We start from the raw sequence: 21,031 nt of genomic DNA, 5'->3' as shown, positions 1-21,031 counted from the left end.
GGTAGGTAGCAAAATAAAATAGCTCAAGCTCTTGTAAAATGCAAATGTTTCCGAAATAAGTGTAATAATAAACGCGACGAAGAGACGTTATTGACCTGTGTGTTGTGTGCGTCGTATTCTCTACTTTCGTGCTTCAAACTCGTTTCACGAGTTTGAAGTAACGTGGCTTTTGACGTTTGAATTTGCGTGCGATCTAAATTGCATTTCGCTTTATACAAACTTTGTTGCAACGATGGAATAAAAAAATGCGATAGCGTGTTAATTAATAACGTTTCGCAGACTATTTTTAGCGAAATCTGAATATAGTTTATTATCTTGATGAGAAACTATCTAATTATTTTCCTGCAGAACGAATGTCATTATAAATGAAAGAAAAAAATATTCTAATTGCAAAAGAAATAAAAATCGACAAAAAAATTAGTTCAACAAGAATTTAATTTTTTTTATTAAGTATAAAACTCTAAACACATTATTTAACACAAAAAGAAATCAACTATATAAAATATAAATCTATAAAACATTTTTTGTTGTTTAAGCTTTAGAAAAATGGAGAATTTACATTTTTATTTTAATTTCAATTTGATTTTATATTTCGGGAAATTAATTATTGATTAATTCCGAAAAATGCTTCATAAAAATACGTTTAATACTTTAATTCATTAAGGCATTTGTAACAATATATAGCTGTACTGGAAATAAGAAACTTGAAAGAATGACGTCATCAGGACGGATATCACGCAGCGAATACTCCGAATTCAAGCAAGAATGCTTATCGTGCACTCGCATAATCGTTGGTATGGACAAAACCTATCATGTAACATTCTCCAGTTGGCGAATATATCCGGAGGGTTCCCAAGCACGCGTGCACGTTGCTCTCTTAAAAACCGTTTGCACAGGCGAGTCTAGAGATCCTATATACGGCGAAGAGATCGAGGTGACCATAAGATCGCGGGCCCACACGTTCATTCCCACAAGTTGCATAATATTGACGCATAATAGGTATTGCCTCGGAGTTACAATTATAAGCGCAGGTATGCGTTGACGTCGTAAACACGTGTACACTTACATCCGTCAGGAGATACCGCATTGTAATTTACATCTTGGTGTCGTTGCGCCATTCCACGCTCACTTGTTCGGAAAATCAATCTTGATTTATGATTGTTAACGTTATTATGTAAAATCGTACATATGATTTCACATGCCCGCGCGTAAAGAAGGAAACATATGTTTTACAAGAGACTAGAGAAAAATTTATTTAATTGTAAAATTAAAAGAATAATTCGCTGAAGCTAAATATCAAGTCTCCGATATTTATTATACAGTTAAAACGAAAAATAATTATATTAATTTACATACATACTAACAATAAAGCAAACAACATTCCTCAATGCGTAACGCAAATGCATGCTCTCGGATGCGCACGCCTATGTAGTTACTTTAATAACTCGCAATTATTTCAATAACATCTTTTTCGCGATAGCGATTTTGTTGCGCGAACGCACGGTACACACCAGATACTGTTGAACAAATGACTCCTTTGCAATCACTGTCATTTTCATAATTGTTTGTGAAAAGGTACCAGAAAGCGGCCGTGATAATGCGACGTGATAATAAAATGTACATATCTTTCTATCTTTCTCTTATATACTTACATTATCTTGTACAAAAATTACTCCTTTCAGTAAAATGGGTTCTCTCAGACGCTTATACAATGTCTCGAATATTATCTCGTTGTCTCCTATTTTATTTGTCTTTTATATATTTTAATCTGTGTCAAACACTATTCAAGAGTCAATATTGATATTTTTAATTATGTACAATGTTTTAGAGCAATTACTTTAGCCGTAGATTTTGAAACCGATCAATAAAAATTTGAGAAGCTATCATTTTTTTCATTTATTCAATTGTTATCATTTTTTCTTGTGAAATTTTTTATATTCTTTAATTTAGCTCGTCTTGAGATATTGCGTGTTGCTACACCAAGTCATTGGCACCACAAGAATAATCCTTGTTTTTATCTTTTTTTTGCACTTGTCATTGTCCACTTCCTGTGTCGGGTAAGTCGAGTGTTAATTCACGAAAGACTCGTCACGAGAGCACTAATATGTGCTCTAATCGAGACGCTATCGCGCCACTATTATACAACCATTAGTGTCGTCTTATGTCTCAGCGTACTTTTATTTCGTGAGAGAATCCGTAGGCTATTCAAGTATAGGAAAAAAAGCTAGATATAAAATCAGAGATATTTTATGATGACAGTTCAAGGATCGATATCATTCGTCCCGCAACATGTTATTCTTTTCTCTTATCTTTCATTTTTGTGAAAATAAAATTTTTCCCACATTTAGTATTATGGATATATATATTCTTTATATCTATAATTTAATTAATATATCAAGGAGTTGAATTAATATATCAAGAATTTTGAAAGCGCATAAGAATCTTTCGGCCTTCAAGATTATTAAAACCGAGATTCTAGATTTAATATAAATTTATGAAAACGATGTCGACATATATATATATATTTAAAATCCCAAAACTTTTAAATATATTTTAAAGCAAAATTCGACGTGCGAGTTTTAGATTGCACAGGTTTTAATCAAGATAGAAGGAAGTAGAGAGAGAGAGAAAGAGAGAGAAATGGGATTTTATTATTTCTTATATGTACGTGATATTATGGCGTGGATATCGTCGTTTCGATATTTTATAGTCGACATTAAAACGACGCTCCTGGGATATTATTTCTTATGTTACTTTATAGCAAGATTTCCTCGCGAGGTTTTCAGTTCTTATTAATTTTCCAATCTCTCTCCTTAATCTAGGGATTTGTGCATCATAAATTTCATAATATTCGTTCGCATTTCCGCTTGCGATCATAGATATATAAGGCAAAGAAGATAATATATCATATTTATAAAAAGAATGTCTGTTAACTCTGATTGTTTCCGGATTTTGTAATAAATTTGAAGTTAATTTCGGAGAAATGTTTTCTGATTTAAAAATGAAATAGTGAAAATTATTTCACAAAATTGCAAATAACAGATTGCAAGGAACTCTGTTCCTCGATTAATTTGTTCTTTACTGCAGCAGAATCTTAATCTGAGACATAGATATTTTAAAACATTTAATGATTATACTTAAAAATTGCAAATAGATATTCCATAAAAGAATAATTTTTTCCGTCTACTTTAATATTAAAAGATGTGATTTGTGAATATCGTAACACAATGAATATTATATCAAATTTTATATTAAATATACTATATGATATCAATATTATGATTGTACTAATTTATGGCATTTTTTTATTGCAGATATAAGGACTGTACAAGATGTTTTCGGTTGCTGCGAAGGTCGCGGAATGTCATCGAGGTGTTCTCGGAAGCTCTCAACAGGTGTTATGTGTACGAGTCAGCCGCCTTGGCCTCCTGCGACACACTGAACTCCACTTCGATCCTGTACCGTAAGTAGAAGCCGGATATCTCTCGATAATCACGCATTTACTCATAAGGCAGAGACCGCGACCTATGACGTACGTCGGACTAAATATGAGACATACTTATGGTAATAAACTCGATTTTATGCTGGAAATGCAGGACGATCTGTCACAATAACTGCTTTTTCTCACGGCTACAACTGGTTAAATTATTGCTAATGTGAATTAATGCGAGTTTTTATATCTGTCGAGCAAACTGCGACTTTTCTTAGGCGATTGTGAAGTTTATTTCGCTTACAGCCGAAGAAATGAAGCGGATATAGAACACGCATAGAAAGGCATTTGAATACTTGACAATAAGTTAGAGACTTATTAAAGCGATGTTTTATTTAATGCTAATATTATTTCTGATAAACGCAAAGAATAGAGTAAATAAAATTACATAATATAATAAAACAAGATATTTTAAATATTTTTTTTAATTAAAAAGTTTTTTTATATAACTTGATTTTGAACTTGATTTATATTTTTGTGAAATTTATCATAAATCACGTCCATTTTATTTTTACATGCTTTCTTTTGCTGAAGAAAAATATTATAAAACATATGTATATCAGATTATAATGCACATTGGGTCGAGGCAAATTAATGAGCACTTGCATTCTTATGTAGGCGGTATACTCGAGGAATTTGCAAGCTTCCGGTTTATCAAACAAATAAATTATAATACGACCTCCGGAGGGAGGAAGGAGGGTTAAGTTCGGCGTACTCGCGCGTCCGCGAATTAATAGTTCTCAATAATTAGCGTTAATTGGCCGCGGACCCTAGCAGCCAAAAGGAAGTGATGAAGCTTGCGTAACGACGCGAGAACAATAGGCCACTGCGTCGTGCAAGAATGTACGTCGCGTGCAGAATGCGTACACGCGTATGCATGCCGCGATTTTCTCATGCGCGTGACAATTAAAACGCTCTTAGGGATGATTTGGATGCATTTGTATAATCGTTTATATGCGGAGTAGATTGAACAAATCAAATCAGTCCGATGTTTATTAAAGCGATTTTATTTAATTGGTGTATTTAATCGATGTTTTATTTAGTTTTTGGCTCTTGAAAGAGAAGAAGATGCTGAAAATTGTACGAACTCTCTTGACACGTAAATGCAAGGATACGGTTGATGATTAAGTTGTATGCAGTTTTGAAATAATCTCTGATAAAATGTGTGAAAATATTTTATTATCATTTTCCATGCATTGAGATATCGTCGAATTATAACATAAAAAAAATTGCGCACAATAGTAACTATCAAGAGTTAACGGAATCAAATGTGTGTAGGAAACTCTCAGACGCGCATAAGATTCGCACAGATTGGTGTACAGAGGTACGCACGCATTCGCGTACATTGTTATTAGTTGCTTAATGAAGATTACTGATGAGCATCGATTCCTCGGCTTCCGGTACATTATCATGCAAGTTCACCTGTAGCGGCTCCCAAGAAGCACCTGTCGCGACGCGATCTCCGTGAGTCGGCTCGATTCCCGCTTGTAATCCCAGTTTCACGCTTTGATCCGTGTCGCTGCACGCGAGAAACTTCACGGGAACCGAAAATCCGGGTCGGTGGTCCGGCGGAAGATACATAATCGAACATTCGTGCGTGAAGTCTTTCAGCGAATCTCTCGGTGGTGCCGCCAGAGATTTCAGGGACGACTTGTCGCCTGTAAAAAGGCCAAAGCGACTTTGCAATCTCGTAAACGTGCGAAGAGTCACATCCGGTAAATTTCCTCACAAAAACATATCAGCTCTTTCAGGCTGAAAAAAGCCAAAAATAATAGGTAGAAGTTTATTCACTTAAAATAAAAAAAAAGGATTTAACAGTAATTATTTTTCTTATTAAATTTTGTTTATTTTATCTCTATTTTTATATTAGTAATTTTTAAATGAGTGTGCTTTAAAGAATGTGGGAAGTATAATTTAAACATTAATCACATCGAAATTTCGTTTAATGAAGAAAGTAAAGATATAGAAGACAAATGATAATTGATTTTTTGATTGTTACATCTTCTGCCTTTTCAATAAACATTCTAGAGTATAGAAGCATGCTGTGAAAGAAAAAACACCGAGATTTCATCGAAACGACCTCCCGCGTCCCCATCCATTCTTTGTCGTGTTCTATTCCTGTTTCCCTTTTTTCCTGGACCGTAGTCCATGCAGCAACCAGGTATTCGTCGTCGGAAGCGTGGGAGTGGCCCAAAAAGGTCCTCGTCCTTATCGTCCTGCAGTGAAATAAGCGAGGAACACTACACGCGCCGATGGTCGGTCGCCAATAAAAAAAGAGTATATTGCTCGTTTCTTCGTTTCGTTAAATTATATCATGTTGTCTGGCGTCTGGAAGAAGGAAATATTTACACATTTCTAACTTGATAGAGACGATTCCGCCATCGTGCTCTGCCATTCCTTTTGCATCACGCAAAATTATATTTTCTAATATTCCTTTTTTTAATTGCAATATATTGCAATTTATCAAACGAACGAATTGATATTTATATTGTGAAACGAATGTTTATATTCATAATAAACGACATATTTCAATTTCTATATAAGTATACTAAAGAGCGCACAGAATTAAAAATTTATTGATATTTTGATAACAATCGTGTACAATTTATTTTGGCGTGATTTTTTTTCTTTTTGACATTACCGTCGCGAAGAAAAAAAATAAATGATTTGACAATAAGTGAAAAATGTCGAAGCTTTTAGATGAAAACGTGGTGTGGAATTTCAGTTACTTCCTGCTTATAGATCGTGTCTTATTGTAGCACCGATGAAAACTACGGGAGAAAGAACTATTTTGAAGAGATTTTTCTGAATAAAGGATACCTGCGGATTTCATTCTTTGATATCTCATCTCATGAAAATCCCGGTCACTTTATATGATCACGTTCAAATGTATTCTAATAAAACTCACAATGTACAACTCACATGTTGGAATTCTCAAATCGAGTGTAATTCTAAAAATATTAGTGATTATATTTTACTAAAATTTTTGGGAAACAAATTATATTTTAACTAATAGATTTCTAAAGATTTTATTAAATTCATTGTTTATCACTGTGTGTTCAAGAAGATATATGTATGAATTTATAAATTTAAAAAATATATATATATATATATATATTTAAAATATATGAAAAATTATATAAAAATTAATTAATAAATTATTGTTTTTCTTTTTCTTCGATAGGCACGAAAGAAATTGGTGGTGTGCCGATTCGAAATGAATACTGTCCTATTGCTGGTTTATATCACTTTAAATACAGCCTCAACAATAATTCCGCGATATCATACGAGTGCAACACATTCTCTTCCGAATTCAATAATTGCCCGGATGGGTCAATCTTACATTTGAACTTCAAACGATGCAACTTCGAAACGCACAGTAAGTTTTTCTTATAAAACTTTTTTTTTTTAATTAAAAAATTTTTTTTAAAGCGATTTTTAATATAGGTATGACGAAAAAATGAAAAATATACACATATCATTAAATATATTTATAATAAATTATTATATATATACATATTTGTGAGAGAGAACTAATTCATATTTTTTATAGATTTTAATTTGATAGTAAAAAATATCACATTCGAGATTCAACAAACAAATATTCTATTTATATTATTTATATTATTCTATTTAAATTATTATCAGTAAATAAAATGTATTGTTGTGGATTAAATACAATGTATTATTATTTGTTATTAATTGATTAATTATCGTAATTGAAGCAGTGACAGAAAAAGAATTGAAGATTTAAAATACATTATTATAATCTTGTTTTAACAGATCTCACATATAATTGTTTGGGTAGCTGGCCTGGACCGAACGGTTCTAATTATCTTGCTCTCTGGAACAACAATGTCGACGATGGTAGACCTCAATATAGATGCGGGGTACGTTACACAATAATTAATCATCTCATGTCATAAGACGGCAATAAAGAAATGTGTATTTGTCTATTACATTGCAAAATAACATATATAAAATATTTATTGTTAATAATTCAATGTAATAATAAATTTGAAAAAATCTATATCATATATATGTATTATAAATTTTAAGGTTTACTATGTGTATATGTGTATACGTTTTGCATAAAAATTACTAATAAAAAAATGTAATTTTTAGCTATTCCACATTGATAACAAAAAAGGAAAGACTTATATGGCATTTAGTAGTGATTCGAGCTGCACACAAGATTTAAATAATTCGACTAGTGGATATGAGACTCTGATTTTGAGTAAAAGTCCAAATCAAAAGAAGGTACCAGATTATGTGAAGACTCATGTTGCCACGTGAGTATTTTTCAATAATTACTTTTATATCGTTAGAGAGATATGTTTTAAATTATTGGATAAAATCTTATATTTTATAAGTAATATATATTGTGACATAATTATAAAATATATAAAATAATATAATAAAGTCGGTATATTTTTCGAATAAAATATCAGATTCCCGAAGTGGGCGCAAGGTGTGTGGGAAGAGTCTCTTATAGTTAATGGAACTATGACTTTCACCGATCTCAATGGTTACAATAGTTATACCTTCATTACGGTTGAATCCAACGAGGAAACTGGCCGATATGTTGTATATTCGAAAGATCAGTGGTGAGTCAATTTGATTATCATTTACATGTGCATTTTGTAGAGAAAAAATGTTAGAAAAAGGACTCTTTTTGAAATAATTTTTTTTATAGATATTGTAATGTTTTTACATCTTAAAATATTGTCACTATTATTTTATTAATAGCAAAAATTAAAAATGAAAAAAATTTTTATTTTTAATTTTAGCGAGCAAGCTGCTTTTGTATGTTTAATGATGAGACAGCGCAGTGAAAATGTATTAGAATTTACGAGAGGTAATTATTTTTATACAAATTTTTGTACATTTTGTTATTTTGTACGATTTTTTTTTATTATGCAGTAATTTGATTATATATATAATTATAATTTTTCAAAAACTTTGAATATTTAAGAATCTCGGAATAAAAACATGTTATATAATAAAATTTTATTAACAATAAAATTTAAATAATACAAAAATCAAAATAAAAAATTAATCAAAATAATAATGAAATAACATATATAAGTCTGAATGTAAATAACTATGTAATATCAACTCTGAGAGAAATCTTTTTTTTTCTACTTTTCATTAATCTATTTCTGACGGCGAAATCTTAATTTGTTGTATAATATAACAAAAATAATATCACTTCAAACAGGGATGGTCTTTAGTCCAATTTATCAAGAAAATTTATGCGACGATCCTAATCTGGACAAATTGGTGTGGATGACTCAAGCACGTAAGTTAAAATACACACATACATATTATGATATCTTTACAAGTTGTCAATCTAATAATTTTTTCTTCTAATATTTGTATTCTCTCTTTCTCTCTCTTTCTCTAATATTAAAGCGCATATTTTTTAAATGCACAATTATTACTATTGAGTGTTGATGATAATGTTTTATGACAAGGTATCGAACGTGTAGTGGAGTCACCCTGTCCAATTACGGGCCAGTATACAGGGATGATAACGGATTTATCAGGAATGTGTGCGGAATTAAGCAGTAACTGCAACACTCGCGAAATAATGTATTTTAAAGTAAGCGATTGCGAGTCCGGAGAGCTGTATGAAGGTATATATATAATTATAAAATATTAAAACTAAATTTAAAAAAAGAGATAAATTAAGACACGTTGGAAAAATATTTATAAATATAATTTTTATAAATTGTTGTAATCTATGAATATTGTTGTAATGTAGTTGTATAATCTGTATGATACAAATAGTTATATTTCTTTTCAAAGAACAATTATTTTTCTCTTATAATTCCTCCAATTCTCCAAAAAAATTTTTTTTCAATAAAATTAAATTTGAAAATTTATATAAAAATGTGTTTTTTAAAAATACTTTTGAATGTATAGTTTTTGCACGTTGTTTTTAGAGCGAACATATCTATGCTTGGGGCAGTGGGAGGAGAAAGGTGTGATGTATACTTATACCATGAGAAACGATACTAGTACGAACGAATGCTTCGTGGGTTTGATCGTTAACGACGAAGAGATATATATCAAAGAAGCTGGGGATCATTGCATACGAAATATAGATCCAAAAACGGAGGGTATGCGTCTCTACAAAAAGGGTAAATATCTTTATAAAATACCATTTATTGATATATCCAATTGTTTTTATTTCATGATATTGGATATTTTTGCAAAATTAGTCATATAGGAAAATATCTTGAATGAATAAAATCGTATTTTTCCTTGCAATTATTGTAGAAATAGAGAAAATTTCTGTTATAATAATATTATTTAAGGACAATGTTATGGGAATTCGCCGAGTCCTGCACCAACTCCACTGAAACCAATCCCACATAATCCAATAATGAGGATTACGACTACTCCGCGATCGAGAATATCGGGTAAAGAAAAATTATATTATTTAGTATATGTTCAGAATAAACACAGACATGTAATTATCTTAACTTAATGATTTATATTTAGATAATTATAAAATATATGACATTTTCTATCTTGTACATTTTTATCGTGTTATACTATTTTTATATTTTTATGATCTATTGTGAGATTAAGATTAATTATATATTATGTAATCAATTGTAAAAAGTTCATTTTATCTTACATATTATGATAAAAAGTTAAATATTGTTATAATTAAACCATAAATAAATATTTCATCTTTTCTTTTAACAGCAACTACTCAAGTGCCAGGAAATGCAGTTTCTTCGTCAGCTTCTTACAGATCGAGAACATGCACGAATTTGATGCTCCTCATCACCGTCCTTGTTGCGTTCCTCGGAGCAGCTTCCTCGTATAAGTTGGAATAATGATACTATCTTTCGGACTCGTTAGACCGAGGTAGTTAATGAATATCAATATTTTTTTCGACGCACATTTTCGTTATTTTTGTCTAACGGACAATCGAAAGATATGAGAAGACCGGTTTATTTATTACAAAAACCAACTTGAAACGATATTGTAGAAAGTGTAGAAAATTTTTATATTATGTTTATATTTATATTATGTTTATATTTTTTATTTTCTCATCACTCTGCGTTTAGCGAGATTACTTTTTCACGAAATTATAGAATTGAATGACAATGTTTGCCGTTCCATCAAGTGAGCTGCATAGAAAATCTTACAAAGAAAAAAAATTTCATAAATTCAGATATTTTTTAATGATTTTGAAGAAAACGTAAAAGATATAGAGCTAGAATTATATTATAAACTCTTTGCGATAAAGTTGTGATTGATTATTGTCTTTTTTATATACTGTGAATTATTATTATTTATTTAACTAGTCTTAATAGATAGATACGGGAGATTATGTCTCGACAGTCATGTTTATATACTGCTTCATATGATACAAGAAGTTTTACGCGAGACTTTCATTCACGGAAATCCAAAGAGCAGTTGTCTGCATGCAAATAAATAATGATTTTTTTACGAAACTAACATCACAAAATATAAATGCAATAGTAAAAAAGAAATTGACTACAATTTTGTAAATAATTATGCAATAATAAATTTTATTTTCTGAAAAAAATGCATTTTCAAAGATAAAATTTTATAATTGACATAAATTTTTTTTAAAATAAAAGAAGCACTTAGGTGTCTCTTATCTTTTAGACTTGATGGTGATATCTTTCTTAACATAACATAAGTGAAATAAGATATTTCTTAAAATCTTGTAGAGCAGAGAAAAAATAAGCCATAATAAAATAAATATAGTTTAACAAAAGGATATATAAATTATACAGTTTCAAAGACTGACACAAAGCTACTACTTTAATATGTTTCAATTTCTAGTTTCCTTTCTTTCTTATTAGAGATAAATGATTTTAACAGAGAGGTATATATGTATATTATATTAAGTATGAGAAGAAATGTATCTTTGCGAAAAACACATATCGAATTCCGTAAAGGAATAAAAAATTAAACTCTGTGTAAGTATTAAGAAGATAAGTTGAATGAAAGCGTGCCTCATGCTTTGTGTAATTATGGGATTTTAAAATTGAAGTGTATTTTATATTTGCTTATAAGATGAAAGATAAATTCCTAAATGTAAAAATAAATATCTAAGAAAAGGATTTATATATAAAATGTAATAATAAAAAAAAAACAATTTCCAAATATATGACAGAATGATTTTAAAAAAATATTCTTTAATTAAAGAACATTTTCTAAAATATTCTTATAAAAATGCACATATTACAAAATTAATATTAAAAATATAATATTTATCACAATCATTTAAAAGATTGATGCTAAATTTATCTGTGCTTTTCATGGTTCTAACTTACTTTCACAGTTAAATTAATATAAAATATGGCGGTAGGTGTACATATATATGCAAATTTATTAATTATTTATTAGTATTAAATTGATAGTGTAACAAGTTTTACAAAAAATACACATTTATTATTTTTGTCTAATAATATACAGAATTGTACAAAAAATTATAATTAATAATATAAATTTACTTTTATCGAAAATTTAATTTCACGTTTCTATAAATGCCTTTTTGGGTATTTAACTTGTATTTAATATAAATAGTGAATAAATTTTTGTTCTTTGTACAGCTGTATAAATGAGACAATTAAGCAATAATAATGTTAGTGTGTGTGTGTGTGAGAGATGTGTTACAAACTTAAAATAAGATTTAAAGATAAATCATAATAGATACATATTTCTGTTTTTACAAAATATAACTCGAAATATTATTAGAAGCAAAATATCGTCAAGCTATTAAACTACAAAAAATATTAATAAAAATATTAATTTGCATATAATGAAAAATTCATTTCTATTTATTTTTATATTTACAGTATGTATAAGTATTTAACAAAATTACATAACTGACCAACACACACAATACTGAAATGTAAATGAGTGAAACTGAATTGTAAATATATGAGACAATAACTGGTATCTTTAAGAAATATTTGAAATCAAAAAAAGGATCTTTGGAGGATATGCATGTGTGTCAATTGTATTTTATTATACTAATGAAAGGAATTTTGTATTTTTACATGATGATTCAATGTATGTAAGAAAAATAAATCTTTATCATCAATATACATGTGTAATTTATATTACATATCTAAAATATTAAAAGAAAAAAGAAACTTTTGTAATGTATCTTTGATTATTCATATTTTTTTTAAAGATATTTGATAGGAAAGAGAGTGAAAAGAAATCATATATGTATGAATTGTACAAACGATTGTCTGTAGTTAAACATAAATTGGATTTAAGAGTAATTATGATATAAAAATAAAACATTTTAGATGAATACAAATAAATGCAAAAATATATATTAATGTATATATGAGAGTATAAAATAATTAGATATTTATAATATTTTACACTATATGTGTTAGTTTTCAGGATAGATTTCTTCCACTTTACTTCCCAAGCATATTTATTGTTGCCCCCCATTCTTCCTTTTCATATGATAACTGTCTACAATTAAACTTAAATTAGATATGAGAGTAATTACAAAATAAAAATGTATTATTCACATTCATTTTTGAGATATTTGATAGCAAAGAGAGAAGAAAATATATATATATATATATATATATATATATATATATGAATTGTACGATTAACTACAGAATATACAGTTAGTATAAATTGGATACAAAAGTAATTACCAAAGTAAAAATAAAAATCTATAGATTAATACAAATAAGTGCAAAAATATATATTATATATATGTAAATATGAGTAGAAAAAAAATGATTAGAGGTTGGTAATATTTTACGCTACGTGTTGCCTTTCATATTCCAGCATAGCTTCCTTCCGCTCTACTCCCCAGGAATAATTATTGCTACCATTCTTTCCTTTCACACGGTGACATGGTACAATATATGCGATATAATTCTTAGAAATTGCAGATCCCACTGCTATTGCAGCTTTAGGATTACCTATGTCTTGTGCAATCTTTTCATATGTAGTGATTGTTTTGTTAGGGATACTTATCAGAGATCTCCATACTTTAATTTGGAAATCTGTACCTTTCATTAGGACACGAACAGAATGCAGACGAGATGTATCAGGATGAAAAATTTTCTCAATGATAGCTTTCGTTTTGTTTTCGGTATCTTCTAATATTTTAGTCATCGGCCATTTCAGCTTTAGAATTTTCAGAGCTTCACTCTCGTCTTCGTCAGCGAATCCTAAATAAATTACATCTTCATCAGTGTCAGTTATAGCGATTAGACATTTCCCAAAAGGTGTCTGGTGAAATGCATATAACAGGTGGAACGTCATATATACGTTTTTGTATTTGTCCACTGTTATACTTCGAAATATAACCATGATTATGAAGCAATTAAATGCTAGATGTAATCGACAAATAATGCAAGAATTATTTTGAAAAAGTTACTGCGCCACTTGAATGCTTACTTCATCATGTGTTACACACGTGTATCCAATGGGCGCAAGCGCAGCAGCAGAGCTTTGATTGGCCGAAAGTTACACATTCTCGTAGCCTTTCATTCAAAAGTACGATTACCAAAAAAATTCAATTCCTAAAAATATATAAATATAAAAATGTTAAAAATGTTTACGTAATAATTAATATTCTCTTGAGATTCTTATAATACATTTTTGTTTATTATTTGTTATTAAGGTAAAATATAATGTACATTTTTTTAATTATTATTAAAGTAATATATATTTAAATATTTAGATTAAGCTAGATATTCACAAGATGTATACAAACATACAAAATGTCTTACATAATAATATTTTAAGTATACTGAAAAACTTTATTACAATTTTCCTATTTAATAATAAATTGTCTGATGAAAGCAGGTGTTGCATGAGCATCGACACGACACAAAACCCCGCGACTTTTTGCATCAGATAATAATGCACTCCACATTTTATCCTTCTGTAAAACAAAGATTTGTTTGATTTAAATTGAGAAAAATATAAAGAAACGGAAAATTTTTAGAATTCAAATTTAAAATTATTCTTTATATTTACTAGGAAGGTATTAAAATTTCCACATAATATCAAGCTGTATTTAGCTCTTGTGAGTGCTACACAGAGTCTTTGCCTGTCTGACAAAAATCCAATACCATGACTCCTCACACAGGACATTATTATAATATCTCTTTCTTGGCCTTGAAAACTGTCAACTGTATTAACTTCAAAGCTAATTTTGTTTCTCACATTATCCGGAATAGAAGATATCCTGAGAGATATAAGTATCATAATAAATTTACAAATTTACCATAGCAAAGAAAAAAAATAATCATTGCTTTTACAACTTACTTTTCATTTATTTTATTCAATATAAGAGTCTTTTGATTATTATATGGCGTGAGAACTCCAAGAGAAATAGGATTCACATTCTTCCAACTTGTAAATGTTAACATAGCAAGAATTATTTTGGCAATAAATTCTGCTTCTATAGTGTTGGAAAATTTATCTTCATTTTGATTAAAATTATGATCCAATATTCTGTAAGAATGAAACGGGAATTTCATTCTAAAATCAATACTATTTTTCAAATTTCCATCATAGAAATATTTATTTGGCCAATACGAGATGGCATAATCCATACGATATTGCATGTTTAACATTATTATAGGATTATTTTGTTGCGATGCGAAAACTTTCTGTATCCTCGAAAACACCGACTGATCTAATTTCAACTTTTTTGCTCGCTGGCTCAAAATAGTCGCGGGCAACTGATTTGGATCACCCACCAAAACCAACGTTTTCACTCCCAACATCAATGGTATCAAAGTCTCCGCTTCGCAGCTCTGTGTTGCTTCGTCAACAATGCAGACGGATATCCTTTCCTTGTATCCTCCGAAAATAGATTCCATTTGATTGGTGTAACAGGACGAAAGTGTACAAGCGATTATATCGGCGCCCGCAAGAATTATATTTTCCGCCATACGCTGATATTTAGCGCGATCTTTTGAACTGAACTCATTGATCGGTTTACCACATTTCACTAATTCATATCTCGTTGACGTTTCCATTAATCTTCTTCTTATTTCCTTCTTTTTGTCTTCGTCTTTTTGTTGGAGACTCGAGAGCTCGGCTTTAAGCGAATTAATCTTTGCTTTCAATATCGCTAATTCCTCAGTATTATCCGAATAAACTGCTTCCTGCGACATTTTCGTCAAGTGTCGTTTCCCCAATTCCGTCACAGAAATGGGCTTAGCCATTAGATGCATAGATTCCAATCGGCCAATACGTACCATATTGAAACGATTTTTTAGTTTAGACCTGATGTTCAAAAGTCTTAATACAATTTCGTCGATGGCGGCATTAGACGATGCACAAATTAGGATTCTTAAGGTTTTCCGGTTTGTATGCTCACTATATAGTATTTGGCTCACCAGATTCACAATTACTTTAGATTTGCCGGTTCCTGGGGGTCCTTGAATAAAACATAGTTTATCCTCTTTTTTTAGTACGGTTTCTGTTACCTTGAATACAGCCTCCATCTGTTTCGGATTCAAATTGTCTTTTGTGACCAGTGAGGAACATGTAAATTGCTCGTCCATTGGTGGTAATTGATATTCCTCAATTTTCGGGTTTAAAATTAAATTCGAAACAGGAGATTGAGGAAGATATTGCAATGCTTGTACCATTCTGATATTCGCTCGTAGATACATAACCGTTCGGATTCTTTGCACTCTATTTACAGGAAAATCGTGCTGGAGAGGTCGCGTCAACAAAGTATATGTTAATATTGCATATGGATTTTTGACATACTTTATTAGCTCCTGGTTATAAAGTGTGAAATTTGTGATAATCATTTGTTGCATATTAGTGACATATGCAAATATCCTATTAACATTTTGTTTTCTATGAGCATTCGTGATATATTCGAAGCACACTAAATCCCCATAAATAGGATGCACTTTGTTAAGATCTTCTTTCTTAACTAAGACTTCAAGTTTCAGAGTTGTCAGGAACAAATTGGTCGATGGTATTGGAGTACATGTAGGATTCTCGACTACGGAGCACATCATGGTGGCACGTTGTTTATTCTTCTCAATCATTTCAAACTCTTTGGTCATTGTGCACCATATCTCAAGTAATAAAAGAGGCATCACAATCTTATAATATTGTTTATAGGAATCATAGCTTAACCTCATAGTTTGAAGTTCACTTTGTGGTACAATCGGCGGGTCGCCCTTCAAATACCGCTGCTCCTCGAGCCACACCGGATTCCACTTGAAAATATAAAATAAAAATTCTTCCAATTTTGGACTCCATTCTGCACTGGTCGGAGATGTTCTTAATTTATTCGGAGGTATAGGTGCGTCTTTCCCCACTAATTTTTTTAAAGAATTACACTGATCAATTTCATATTCTCTTATTTCTGATTTCTCAAGAAAAGTCACTTTCTTCTTTTTTTTCGATTTAAAGTTCGATTTTACAATGTTGGATGATAAATTTTCTTTTTGCACAGCAGGATTATGTTCAGTTAATCTATCTCGTTCAGATATCTTTACATTCTCATTACTTTTTTTTATCTTCTTGTTACTGCTGCCTTTTTTTTCTTTACTGTCTATCACTTTGGAATCCTTTTTGCTATCCTTAGATACTTGAATAGCATTCGTATTATCCAATTGTAAAGACTGTTTTAATGATGTAGCAATATCATTTATTGTATCTTTAGAAACATCTTTCTGGTAAGATTTTTGTGTTTTAGAAATTGAAGATGTTTTCAACATATTAGCTATATCAGTTAATCGTTCTTTACGCTGATTATTATTCGATTTTGGTAAGTTCACAGACTTCTCCACAAATGATTTAGATGTTGACGGTTCTTGCTCATCGATGAGAAAATCGCCTCGATTTTTCAATGATACTTTAGCTATTGCTTTAGCAGTTCTACGCTTAATATTTTTGTCATTTTTGATGGACAGTTTCTTTTTTTCTTCAGCAATTTCTTTCAATTTTATTTTTCTCTTTTCGATTATCATTTTCTTTTCATCTTTAGAAATAGCTTTTGTTTCATTTGATGAATGGCAGTCAGCCGTCGATGTAGATGGTTTTTCATGATGCTTTTGTTTTTTAATATAGAAATTATCATTAACTTTTTCTTCTAATTCTAACATCTTCTTTTTTTTTCTCAACTTTGAGGGTGATTTTTCTGTATCTTTTTGTGCTTTATCTTTACAATTAACTCGATTTCTTCTTGCAGGTAAATTTAGTGGTTCTATTATTGGGATTGATCGTTTTAATGTTGTGACTGATTTTCTTACAACTGAGTTTTGTTTTATACCTTCTAATATTTGTTTATCTAATTCTGTACTTAACATTACATTAGTTTTTCGTTTATTTGTATCATCAGTGTTTTTCAAACTGGATTTATTAGAAGGCTCAACATCATTTATATCCATCGCTTTTGTTTCCGTTATCAGTAAATTACTATTATTATTGTTGTTATTATTATTTTCTGATTTCTTAGAATTGTCGTCTATGTTTGTATTTATATCATCGATATTTTTCAAATTAGATTTGTTAGAAGGACCAACATCATTTATATCCATCTCTTTTGTTTCTGTCGTCAGTAAATTACTATTATTATTATTCTTATTATTATTTTCTGATTTCTTAGAATTGTCATCTATGTTTATATTTGTATCATTAATATTTTTCAAAGTAGATTTGTTAGAAGAATCAACATCATTTATATCCATCGATTCTGTTTCTGTCATCAGTAAATTATTATTTTCTGATTTCTTAAAATTATCTGTGTTTCTATTAAGGACATCATCTTCTTGCCATATTCCCAAATCGATTTCATCTTTTACAATTACGTTATTGGAATCAAACTTTTTATCTTCGTTAAGCAGTTGACTTCTAGATAACCGTTCCAACCATGGATTATCTTCATCTTCACTGTCTGTTAAAAAGATGACTTCGTCATTTACGTCTAAATCAATTTTCTCAATGTTTTGATCATCATTGTTGATATATTCTCGTTTAATTTTGCTACCGTTCTCTGTATTATCTTCATATTTGATATCAAATAATTGAGAACATGGAAATACTTCTTCTTCGTCATCACTCAAATCAATAACATCAATTTCTGAAAACCGAGTCTTTGGTTCATATTTTATTTTTTTCAACTTAATTAATGATGCGTCACGAGTCATGTTAACATCTATAGATGCCTCTTCATCATCTTCTGTTTGCTCATCTTCCACTATAATGATTTGATTTTCAGAACATATAAAGTTTGAATTCTTCGAAGGATTTAATGCATCATTTGTTTTATCTATGTTACTTGAGTTGTTTTCTTTGGTATCTATTTTGTTTATGTTTCTATTACTATTATCACTTTCATCTTTATTATTCCCATCAATAATGATATCCATTTTCGCATTGAAATTTGATTTACTGTTATCTAAATATGTAGCAGATTTATGATCTTTAATATTTTGATTCTTTATTTCTTGTACAAGAGATGTGTGAATTATTTCAATGTCATCGTCTATCTCCATACCCACAATATGAGATTCAGTTTCTACTGAATTATTTGTGGTACTACTACTGGCTAAACTTTTGTTAATACAAGAAACAATTTCTGCAACAAAAATTTAATTAATCTAATTAATTTAAGGGTAAAATTGATCACAAAATTTACATTATATATATACAAGTGAATGTTCCTCTTGATTGTCTATTATAAAAAAAAAATAAAGATTTACCTTCTGATAAAGTAGCTTTGGGACTATGTGCATTTTTATCTGTGTTTTTAAATTTTTTATTTGGCACTTTGATATTATCTGAATTAAATCGTTTCTTTCCTAAAATACATTCTGCAGAAGAAGTAGATACTGTAGGTGATGTATTACCATTTAAAATTGTGCTAGGCAAGGCACTAATTTCTACTTTTTTATCAAGAGGGGACTAAAAAATCCAATAATCAAATTTTAATAACAGAAAGATGTTTTTGCTATAAACATTAAATATTAATCTTAAATAATATAAAATAATATAAAATATCCTACCTCTATGATGCAAACTTTGTAAGTATACAATGTATTATCATTTGAATCAATATTTGCGCAACCAAGTCCAATAATGTCATTTTCATACAACTTGACCATCTGATGAGAATTTTGTAACACACGATTGACATAAAGACCATTCGAGCTCTAATAAAATTTCAAAATTTTAATATTGTTCAATTTATTAAAAGATCGACAATATCAAAATGATCATATTTTATACATACTCCTAAATCTGTGATGTATAAATCAGCATTAGTACGAACAAACATACAATGTCTACGAGATACAAGTAGACTAAGGCAAATAATCTTATTCTCTTTGCCTCTACCACAAAAGTACTGGAAAAATTTAAATATAAATGTATTAAAACAATTTATAAAAAAAAAAAAAATATATATATATATATATATCTATAAATAGATAAAATAAATAATTATAATGAATCAAGAAAAATCTTCTATTCGATGCTTAAAGCTTAAAATGTCATTAATATATATATATATATATATATATATATATATATATATATATAAAATTATAATTTTATTTATATTTAAAAAAATTTTATGCAACACAAATATAACATATATTTATATATGTATATATGATATCTTGTTATACATAATTATAATATATATAAAATGAGAAAAAATTGTCACTTAAAATAAATTAATAATGCTTAAAATTAACTTTGCATCATATAATAAAATTAGTGTTTTTCAAATAGTATATAATCAAAGCAAAATACTTAAATAAAATCTTTATGATTGTATCAGTGAAAACTTTTCCTCTCTGACGTAGTTAGCTTTTACGAAGCGAGTTTCCCGGGTTTATACACAATGTTTAATGTAGTGTTGTAAATGATTTATGAAAATAATTTAAGAAAAATATCTTGCTTACAGATCGATCGGGCGTGTCAAAGATGAAGCGCGTTCTATCTACATTGTGCTGTCGTTCTATTGCGAAATCCATCCTGCGCAATTATGTACATAAAAAATATACCTCGTTTTTATACGAGACTCACTCACAATCTCATGTTAACCTGCGAACACGAAAATGCTTTTACTTGTTGTGCGCATGTTTTTCCGCTTGTTTCTTCATCGTTTCCGACAAAAAATAAAATAGGCCAACAAATTCGTGTCCATCGGCTACGCTAAATCTAACATTAAATTCAAATTTTTTAATTTAAAACATAAACATCCAGCTTATTTACTTGTTTCAAAGAGAGGAACAAAGAATAGCGAGGGAAAATGCGAGCGTCAAGCGCGCGCCACTGCTTTCCTCGAAATTATGGGTTAGTTCGTATTGCTTTGGGCTTGTGCACACAGGACGCAGCAACGTTACGCGAAAAGCGACGCGATAGCCAATCAACCTTTCGCTCTTACGGCTAACTATAAATCGATTGGCTATCGCTTCTTGTCACGCGTACGCGTTGACGAATCCTGTTGCAGGAGCCTTTCAACTTACTAAATTCAATCAATTTACTAGATGTAATACGGCCACC

At 29.6% G+C, this 21,031-nt stretch overlaps 3 protein-coding genes across 9 annotated transcripts in view; 1 reads left to right on the top strand and 2 right to left on the bottom strand.

Annotated features, from left to right (window-relative positions):
- LOC145969467 (uncharacterized) overlaps positions 1-12,595 on the top strand; it is a 62,865-nt gene extending 50,270 nt beyond the window's left edge. For all 4 annotated transcript variants that reach the window (XM_083095633.1, XM_083095632.1, XM_083095629.1 and 1 more), the window contains 11 exons: positions 3,315-3,463; positions 6,675-6,869; positions 7,274-7,380; positions 7,616-7,782; positions 7,942-8,097; positions 8,281-8,348; positions 8,712-8,792; positions 8,968-9,129; positions 9,439-9,636; positions 9,814-9,918; positions 10,211-12,595. In XM_083095633.1, coding sequence (XP_082951759.1) covers positions 3,315-3,463; positions 6,675-6,869; positions 7,274-7,380; positions 7,616-7,782; positions 7,942-8,097; positions 8,281-8,348; positions 8,712-8,792; positions 8,968-9,129; positions 9,439-9,636; positions 9,814-9,918; positions 10,211-10,344 — 1,522 coding nt within the window. In that variant the 3' untranslated portion in view covers positions 10,345-12,595. The remainder of the gene's footprint in view (positions 1-3,314; positions 3,464-6,674; positions 6,870-7,273; positions 7,381-7,615; positions 7,783-7,941; positions 8,098-8,280; positions 8,349-8,711; positions 8,793-8,967; positions 9,130-9,438; positions 9,637-9,813; positions 9,919-10,210) is intronic.
- On the bottom strand, positions 12,177-13,954 carry Agt (O-6-alkylguanine-DNA alkyltransferase). Of its 2 annotated transcripts, XM_083095638.1 has the most exons (3): positions 13,540-13,954; positions 13,292-13,455; positions 12,177-12,982 (listed from the first exon to the last, which is right to left on the bottom strand). In XM_083095638.1, exons 1-3 carry the CDS (start codon positions 13,841-13,843, stop codon positions 12,968-12,970), a joined length of 483 nt encoding a protein of 160 aa, XP_082951764.1. In that variant the 5' UTR covers positions 13,844-13,954; the 3' UTR covers positions 12,177-12,967. The 2 variants fall into 2 exon arrangements, with proteins under 2 accessions (XP_082951764.1, XP_082951763.1); XM_083095637.1 differs by having other exon boundaries at positions 13,292-13,947.
- A 27-nt stretch (positions 13,955-13,981) lies between these two features.
- Positions 13,982-20,804, bottom strand: Setx (probable helicase senataxin). 3 transcript variants are annotated; one of them, XM_083095620.1, is made up of 9 exons: positions 20,594-20,778; positions 20,428-20,500; positions 19,752-19,865; positions 19,525-19,671; positions 19,222-19,423; positions 14,807-19,097; positions 14,516-14,726; positions 14,266-14,420; positions 13,982-14,055 (listed from the first exon to the last, which is right to left on the bottom strand). In XM_083095620.1, exons 1-8 carry the CDS (start codon positions 20,626-20,628, stop codon positions 14,310-14,312), a joined length of 5,184 nt encoding a protein of 1,727 aa, XP_082951746.1. In that variant the 5' UTR covers positions 20,629-20,778; the 3' UTR covers positions 13,982-14,055; positions 14,266-14,309. The 3 variants fall into 3 exon arrangements, with proteins under 3 accessions (XP_082951746.1, XP_082951748.1, XP_082951745.1); XM_083095622.1 differs by lacking the exon at positions 13,982-14,055 and having other exon boundaries at positions 14,140-14,420; positions 20,428-20,569; positions 20,741-20,804; XM_083095619.1 differs by lacking the exon at positions 13,982-14,055 and having other exon boundaries at positions 14,140-14,420.
- Positions 20,805-21,031: the final 227 nt, after the last annotated feature.

This window comes from Camponotus vicinus, unplaced genomic scaffold (genome assembly GCF_025532165.1).
Source record: "Camponotus vicinus isolate PSW18456_S1 unplaced genomic scaffold, iyCamVici1.0 SCAF_3, whole genome shotgun sequence".
In the NCBI taxonomy this organism is placed as follows: domain Eukaryota; kingdom Metazoa; phylum Arthropoda; class Insecta; order Hymenoptera; family Formicidae; genus Camponotus; species Camponotus vicinus.
The sequence above is the reverse complement of the archived record's forward strand: the minus strand, read 5'-3'. Positions and strand labels throughout refer to the sequence as shown.

What these genes read in the sequence shown, in the direction of transcription:
- Agt (XM_083095637.1), bottom strand. Translation starts at nt 13,843, where the DNA reads ATGGTTATATTTCGAAGTATAACAGTGGACAAATACAAAAACGTATAT.
- Setx (XM_083095620.1), bottom strand. Translation starts at nt 20,628, where the DNA reads ATGAAGAAACAAGCGGAAAAACATGCGCACAACAA. An exon ending in CAAAGCTACTTTATCAGAAG is followed by an intron (nt 19,098 to 19,221) that starts GTAAATCTTTAT and finishes TTTTTGTTGCAG; the next exon opens with AAATTGTTTCTTGTATTAAC. An exon ending in TTGAATAAAATAAATGAAAA is followed by an intron (nt 14,727 to 14,806) that starts GTAAGTTGTAAA and finishes TATATCTCTCAG; the next exon opens with GATATCTTCTATTCCGGATA.